Source organism: Arachis ipaensis, chromosome B02, assembly GCF_000816755.2.
Source record: "Arachis ipaensis cultivar K30076 chromosome B02, Araip1.1, whole genome shotgun sequence".
Classification (NCBI taxonomy): Eukaryota; Viridiplantae; Streptophyta; class Magnoliopsida; order Fabales; family Fabaceae; genus Arachis; species Arachis ipaensis.
The window spans coordinates 108,957,427-108,965,882 of NC_029786.2; the positions used below are offsets into that span (position 1 = coordinate 108,957,427).

Consider the following 8,456-nt stretch of genomic DNA (forward strand, 5'->3'; position numbering starts at 1 on the left):
CTTTTTTCCTAATTAGGCCCATCATATTTGTTTCTGCTTTGTAACATCCATGTATTATTCAAAGCCCATGAATATATGCATATGGGGTTATAATCACTACACACAGCCCTCCAAAATTTCAACTACCAAGGCTCAGCCCACAATCAACCCATTTCCACCAAAAATAAAATATTACATTGCAGAAAAAATTACTTCCATAACCACATTAATTAGCGTCTATTAATGACCATCTCATCATCTTTCACGACACGTTATTCCCTTCACACTACGACACATGGACTTCAGCATGTATTGATGAATCTCTCTTCACCACCATAGAAATTTCCATCAAGTTTATGTATAATAGGGTTTTTGATTATGAAGGACAAAAAAGTGTAGATTTTTTCAGTTTGATTGAAAGTTTATGCTTTTTGACATGAGTCTCTGAGAATGCTCGTACAATTTATAGGTTCATCATATACTACAAGCTTTAACTGGTGATCATTTCAACCCCGTCTATCTTTTGGATCAGATATCTTCACTTTCCATGGAATTTATTCAGTTCAAGACCCTTGATTGAGAGATTTGCTTCGAGAAATCCCCAGCATTAATTACCCTCAAAAAAACCAACCAAAAATTAAAAAAAAAAAAAACTACAATATCAGAACTGGCTTGAGCATTTCTTGGTTTAATTGCCATCAGAAACTTGCATCTCATCCCCTTCATCAGAAGCAGTGGTTTTTTCTGGTATGCTATCACCTATCATGTGAATTTTCAGCACCCATAGCTAAATCTTTCTCCACCTCATTTCCTACTGTAGCACCCTAGTCTAATGCTGCCTTACAGTTATCAATGTGACCATCAGTGATGGTACCTTCCACTTTTCCAGCGTCATCCTTGGCAGCAAGTGCAGCATCTGGCGGTATTGCATTAGGGTCTTCTGTTTGCTTTATATCATCAGAATCCACATCCACGTCATTTTTCTGGCTAGCGGTAGTCTGGTCTTGCACAGTGCCCGCTTCACTTTCATCATGAGACAGAGCAGTTGCTATAGCAGTTTCATTTTCTTCGGTGAGAGGGGCAGCTTTAAAACTCTCTGAATCCTGTGCACCAGTTTTGTCAGCAACAGTCTCTGTTGACTCGTGAGCACGATTGTTTGCTTCGATTTCTTCTTGCTTTTGTGCTTGTACCCTGTACTGTTCCATGACATTTTGTATCCTTTCCACTTCTTCCATAAGATTCCCATACTTGTATTGCAAAGTTCTCTCAAGTTCCTTTTGCTTCTGTACTTCCTCCCATAGATTGTTTATCCTGTGGGATGCTGCTAACTTCTCCTGCTTTTGCAAAGCTTCAAAGCATTCTAATTCGGTTGCAGCTATGTCCATTTGCTTGGAAGTGGCCTCAATTTGTGGCCAAAGACTGTTTTTGGCTCTCATCTGAAAAATGCAATAGCCGAAGTATATTATTCACCATTGTGTATAGGCACAAAGGACTCTTTACAAACAGCAAAATCAAACAAAAGGAATTTTCTTTTCCATGTGTTCCTTATCAATTTTGATTCATGAAGGTCACTGCTTCAAACTCATGGGTTGAATTCCAACTATTTTCAGTTACAATTTTCAATTTTAGGTAACAAAAATTGTGTCAATAGATGCATAGAACATAATAGAAATGCAGAAGAAATACCTCTAGGATTTTATCTACACCGATGGGGTGCAAATATCCTACTCCAAAGAATGTATTAATACTGGTTTTATAACATTAAATTGTTGAGTATTCAAGAGACTCGACCTCTGCCCTAGCATGAATTCTATGTCCAAATTGTTTGATATAGTCCCATCACTACTCCACCCACTGTATACCTCTCACCTCTCGCATAACAGAATGCATTCCTGACTGCAGAACCCACTCTAGCAACAATTCACTCAATCCACTCTATACTCTATTTACAATTGACTAGGTGAGTAGGTTCCTATCAGTTTATCTCTAAGGCAAAAATAGCATTGCTCAATTACAAAACTAACTCAACCAAGGTGATTCTAAGTACAAAGCCAGCTTTTAAGCAATAAAACATAATCAGAACTGACTGAGTTAAAGCCATTTGGCATGGAGAATGTTAGTAACATGCCTCATAGCCTTGAGTGAGGAGTATTGCCTTCTTCTCGAGCTTTACAACTTTCTCCTTGCCATCGTCGAACTTTTTCCTCACATTCTCAAACTCGTTCTGCAAAGCTGCCAGCTTTTCCATGTTTCCAGCAACACTTGAGAGACCATAGGCATTACGGGTTGGAAAGAACATGAGATCATTCAGGCCAGTCCTGTGTGCTTCAATGAATTCCTCAAGGGGTTCACTTTCATGTCCCAGTGCTACCCGAAGATAATGGGCCTCATCCTTTATCAACTTATCAGCCTAATAGAAACAAAAAAAAAATGCAAAATCAGTATCCTTAACCTGCTTACAAGGGAAAGTTTGGATGACATCATAAATTATAATAAGCGAGGTAATTAGCCAGCTAATTCAAAACTCAGAAGTTTGTTATATTTTAGTGCCATTTATGATATGAACAAAAAGACATACATTGAAATATAGTCAACATTAACATTCCGCTCTATTTCTTTTTCTTTTTCTTTTTTTGTTATGTTTGTAAGAGGGCGTGGTAGAACTTGACAATCAAACAAGTAAGGAAGTGCCCTTGAGAAACATCACCAACAAACACAACCGAACATAATTAATTAATTGCAGGATTATAACCGAAAAGTGAGACTATCAGATCAAACTAGCATAGCATGAAGTCATAATTCATAAACAGAAAATATGTGTTGATGTCACAATACATGACCTAAAAGGAACCTTGAAAAGAGTTGCAGGGCTATTTTTACAACATTCACTGAAATAACAAAAATACACAAAGACCTACTCATCAGATTAAATCCATACCTACAGAGTATATTAATAAAGGACAGATATAGAATAGGTGTATAACAAAATCTCCTCAGTGAGAAGAAAACCACCAAAAATACTTTGGGAAAAAAAAGAGTGATATATGAGTATTAAATGTCTAGGATAGGTATAGACAGTGTAGTTAAGCAATGTTGTCAATATAGATTCTACCCAAGATTGAGATTAGAAACATATGTACGACATGTGATGGTAACATGGATCACAAGATCCTGCCTAAACTGAACACATTTAAACAAATAGTTAAACATAAGACATAAACAAGCAAAATAGACATACAATCACATTTAACAAAATTAAACTTTGATTTGACATGTATGAAGTTATAATATGAAATAATCAGCATTAACACATTAATTCTAATGACACGTGAAATTAGGATGTTAAAAAGAAAAACACCTATCAGAATGCTTTATAATCACAGTCACAAAGAAACCCAAAAGGGCAAAAAAAAATAGAAGGAAAACAAGTCCCAGTAAATAATCAGAGTTAAAGGAGAAATAGGGAGAGGAGCAAAGAACTCAAAGGATGGATGTGTTTTGTTTTAGTGTACAAAAAACTGGGCTCCTGAACAGATAGACGGTGGCAGGCCCAGCATGTTTAGGTAGCATAATTCCTAATATCTTGCATGTTTGCCAATCAATCATAAAGCCTAATCACCAAACTGAGTACCCTTGTCTGTTTTAGCATTGCCCAATGGCTAGTTTCTTATGGAATAATTTATTTAGCATCTTTGATAAATGTTAGGTGTGCCTGGCAACTCTAGATATATTTTTATTGACTAGATTTGTTGGTTTGGTAATAGAAAAGAAGCAAAAATTAAGTGGACCAGTGCAATTTTTTCACGACCATCTGGACTCTGATTGGAGCGTAATGTACGCACCTTTAGTGACAGATTCTCTGATAAACATATCTTATGGGATAAGGTTAGACGCTTAGCATCTTGGTGTAAAGCTCAAGATCTTTTTAGACGTTTTTCCCTCTCATACATGTTGAGAGATTGGGGAGCTTTACGTTTTTGATAGGCCTTTGTTTGTGTTTTGCTTGGATGGGCTTGGACAGTTTACAAAAAACTGGGCTCCTGAACAGATAGACAGTGGCAGGCCCAGCATGCTTAGGTAGCATAATTCCTAATATCTTGCATGTTTGCCAATCAATCATAAAGCCTACTCAGTACTCACCAAAATGAGTACCCTTGTCTGTTTTAGCATTGCCCGACAGCTAGTTTCTTATGGAACAATTTGTTTAGCATCTTTGATGAATGTTGGGTGTGCCCTGCAACTCTAGATATATTTTTATTGACTAGATTTGTTGGGTTTGGTAATAGAAAAGAGGCAAAAATTAAGTGGACCAGTGCAATTTTCGCCACTATCTGGACTCTCTGCTTGGAGGTAATGTACGCACCTTTAGTGACAGATTCTCTGATAAACATATCTTATGGGATAGGATTAGACGCTTAGCATCCTGGTGTAAAGCTCGAGATCTTTTTAGAGGTCTTTCCCTCTCATACATGTTGAGAGATTGGAGAGCTTTACATTTTTGACAGGCCTTTGTTTGTGTTTTGCTTTTGTATATGGGAACCCTGGTCCCCTCCCTGCTTTTTGGTATTTCTTTTTCCTAATCATATTTGAATTTTTATTATACAAAAAAAGGAATAAAACTAAAAGATAAAAAATAAGACTAAGATTTCAATTTTGATAACCACATTATGAACAATGATATCTTACCCAGTAAAATAATAAAGGGAGGACAGCTGCATACAATATGAGGCCATAACACAACTACAATCATACATAGAATAGAAGATTATATAATAAACATGTAATCATAAGAAACATTTAACTTCCTATTAGAAAAACAGGAAAATCTTTTATAAAACAGAAAACATTAAAGATGTTATGACATAGTAATGGTTACCTGCAAATCACAAACACATATCACACCAACAAACAAAGCACAATCACATTAACAAAGGCCACAGAAAATCAGAGCCTACCCACTTTCAGAACGAACTACACAAGCACCTACAACTTAGACATGGAGAGCAACTGACACGAGCATCTCAGGTGCAACGCCACTGCACTTATGCGGATCAAACAAGACACCATCAACCATCCCTAAACCATACAAGAAAAAAAAAATCCTAATCCAATTCAGCCCTAGATACAGTAGCATAACTGGCACATTGCAGTTGTGTGATCCAACTGCTTCTAAGCAAACAAATCAACCCTAGCACAATCTCATCAAATAAAACAGGTGGCTCAGTGTCAGGATCTACAGACTACAAACCTAGCAGAATTTTAGAATTGTTCAATCTTATAAGTTAGTACACAACCTTAACAATGGTTAGACTTATGGTCTTCAGGTTAGTGCAAAACAAGAGGTGTATCCTCCACAACAGAAAGCAGCTTTTCAGTGACGGGTGAGAATTGATCATGCTACTTACTATCTATCAACGCATAAGCCACGAACATGTGATGTCATCACAAAAGAAGCTAAAGAAAGAAACTAAGAAGTAGATTAGTAAATACATACATCTTTCATCTCCTCTTCATGAAATTCTTCTATAACAGGAACAACAGGCTCATTTACCACACGCTTAGCTCCTTTCTTTTTCTCCTTATTTACTTTCTCATCAAGCGGATACTTAGCATTGTCATGCTCCAGCAAAGCAAGAAGCTCCCTTCTTATCATCTCATCAGCTTGCTCAATTGAGGTTGGTGGAACAAAGGAACTCTTGTCCCCATCAGCTCTGATCAAAGAATTTCTTATAAGCTCCAACGATGCAGCTGGAGGCCGAGGAAGCTCCCTTTGAAGGACTTTTGATCGTTTCCTAAGTAACGCCTGTTGCCTTGCCTCTTCTTCTGCCATTTCTCTAGCTATTCTATCTGACATATCCTCTTCAATCTTCTCCTCAGGTTCTTCAGCGTCTTCTGGAATGGGCTGCATGACAATCTGGTACTCATTTTTGGGCTGTGGAAGGCTTCCTAAACCAGAGCGCAGACTTCGTCTTATTTCAGCTCTTTGTAGCTCAAGTTTAGCGCGCTCATGCATATCCACATCCTCATTAATATGAAGCTCATCCCTGAGAGGAGTTCCCTTAGGTGTCATGCTAGCGTAACCATCTCTTGCAGGTGTCATGCCAATTCTGGGAGTGAGACCTGCAACTCCAGGAGTTGCAGAGGGAGTCAACATTGGATTTGGGGTCTGAACCTCTTTTCTCTTGGGAGTAACCCCAGTAAAATCCGAAGGATGCAACTCTGGGTTTTCTCCCCCTAATAATGGTGTCTGGGACTCCCTCAACCTCGCCAGGTTTTCAGCTTCCATCATGACAGCGTCTCCTTTACTAGCCGGTGATCGCTGAGGGATTCGTAAAGGAGTCATTCCCCGGCCAGGTGTTTGTGCATAATTCGCTAGAAGAGCACGTGTTGCAGCACTACCTTCTCCAAATTCATCACTCCCAGCTAGGTCATTGGCATAACCCATCCTTGCAATTTCATCCAGTTCCTGGTCAGAAATCTGGGGGGGCGGAAGCATCAGTTTGGTTTGTTTCCGTACTGTTTCCGGATCATTCAACTTATTGGCATGTAGTATAGCAGATGGGGCATCTTGCCTCTGTGCAATTTTATTTTTTGCAATGTCTTGCTTTCTTAACTGTGTCTCAACATCAATCCTTCTTTTACCCTCAAGTTCTTCTATTGTAGTAGGGAACTGGGGCTGTTCCACGGGTCTGTCTTCATCAGCAATGTCAAAAAAACCAGGAGGAGGCCTTTTCTCAAAAGGGATTTCTGCATTATAGTCAATGCCTTTCCTTTTTCTCCTTCGATGCCTGACATCAATTCCCGCAGCCTTCAATTCTCTCTTCTTCTGTAAAGAAGCAAGTCTTCTGGCTTCCTCAAGCTGTTTCTCCCTTGCTTTCCTTTTCGCCTTCTTTCCTTTTGTGTTCGCTAACCGAGCTCGTGCTTCGGAAAGCATCTCCTTTTCATCTTCATCCATATCAACAGGATCTGGGCGTGCAGGTTTTGACTCTGGATTTGGATCAATCTCCCCAGGACGCAACTTCCGAGGATCATCGCCGGGTTCATAGTTCTCATCCTTAACACATGCTGCGTCAAGGAGCTTCTCGTAGCGCTCAAGACACTGAGAAGGAGTACGTCCTACAATAGGAGCAATTGTTCTCCACTGCGTGGGCATAAGCTTAGCAAGATGAAGCAGCTTCTCATCCTCTTCTCTAGTCCACTCAGTCTGCACAGAAAAAACGGCATTATAATAAAAGACTAGATTGTAGAAAAACACATGTCGACACAAAAAATGCCAAAAAAGGGTTAAAATGCAGGGGCATCCAGACACACTAAAAAGCAAGCCAGAACTATAATTAATTACTTATTAGTTAAATAATGGCATTAGGGCAGTCTTACAATTACTTACATTAAACCTTAACTGAGTAAAACCTAATAATCAAAGCTCTATCAAGGATCATTACTGGCAGCACAACCATCCATTCTCAGAGACTCATATTCAAAAAGCATAAACTTTCAATCAAACTGAAAAAAATCTAAACTTTTTTGTCCTTCATATTCAAAAACCCTATTATACATAAACTCGATACACAACCACTCACTTACAAATTAAAAAAAAGTAAGCAGCATACAAATGACAGCAAAAGTAAAATAAATAAATAGACAAATAGAGTTATTAAGGTTATAAGGTGGTTAGGGTTACCTTCTTGATGGAAGGATCGAGCCATTCGTACCAGCGAGCCTTGCATTGCTTAGCAGATTTACGAACCAAAAGGGAAGAGATTCGAGCCCATTGGTTCTTGCCATATTTCATAACAGCTGCTTTCAGGATCTCATCTTCGGTGTTCTTCCAAACACCGCCCTTTATCATAATCCTCATCTTGCCACCACTTTCTCTTTATCAAGGTTGCGAAAGTTCGACCAGGGTTCAACCGTTTTAATTAAATATTAAATAAAATTATTAAAAATTCAATATATAATTTCAAATATTTAAATTTAATAATTTTTAACTAAATAAAATTTAAAATTTTACAATTTCATATAATAAATTGTCCATAATTTATCAATAAAAGCTCATAAACAACTTCAAACATCAAAGTTTATAACCAAAGTAGATCAAAATACAAGTAAATGACAAACACACAATGTGCATGTTTGGGCGCCATTATTTTGTTAAAAAAAGATCTTTTTTCAATGAAAAAATATCTTTTTTTATTTTTTAAAGTGTTTGGCAAATTTCTAGTAGTAAAAGTAAAAGCACTAGTAAAATCAAAAAAAGATCTTTTTTGAGAAGCTGTAATTTACATCTTTTTTTAAAAGATCTTTTTTCCTTAAAAAAAATTATTTTTTGTAATAAATGAACAAAAAAGTACTTTTATATTGTTATACTCAAACATAATTAATAGATAAAAAGACCTTTTTACATGAGATATGCTCTATAAGATTTTTTAAAAAAAAATAACTCAAAAAAAGATCTTTTCTCAAAAGCTCACTCAAAC

General features: G+C 37.4%; 1 protein-coding gene across 3 annotated transcripts; it reads right to left on the reverse strand.

The window, feature by feature from the left end:
- Positions 359-7,877, reverse strand: LOC107626518 (cell division cycle 5-like protein). 3 transcript variants are annotated; one of them, XM_016329423.2, is made up of 4 exons: positions 7,661-7,877; positions 5,474-7,183; positions 2,135-2,389; positions 359-1,415 (listed from the first exon to the last, which is right to left on the reverse strand). In XM_016329423.2, the coding sequence occupies exons 1-4, from the start codon at positions 7,835-7,837 to the stop codon at positions 804-806; spliced, it is 2,754 nt and encodes a 917-aa protein (XP_016184909.1). In that variant the 5' UTR covers positions 7,838-7,877; the 3' UTR covers positions 359-803. The 3 variants fall into 3 exon arrangements, 2 of the variants coding, with proteins under 2 accessions (XP_016184909.1, XP_016184908.1); XM_016329422.2 differs by having other exon boundaries at positions 2,108-2,389; XR_001617545.2 differs by having other exon boundaries at positions 1,189-1,415; positions 1,666-2,389.

What these genes read in the sequence shown, in the direction of transcription:
- LOC107626518 (XM_016329422.2), bottom strand. Translation starts at nt 7,837, where the DNA reads ATGAGGATTATGATAAAGGGCGGTGTTTGGAAGAACACCGAAGATGAG. An exon ending in TCGATCCTTCCATCAAGAAG is followed by an intron (nt 7,184 to 7,660) that starts GTAACCCTAACC and finishes TTTTCTGTGCAG; the next exon opens with ACTGAGTGGACTAGAGAAGA. An exon ending in ATGAAGAGGAGATGAAAGAT is followed by an intron (nt 2,390 to 5,473) that starts GTATGTATTTAC and finishes TGTTTCTATTAG; the next exon opens with GCTGATAAGTTGATAAAGGA.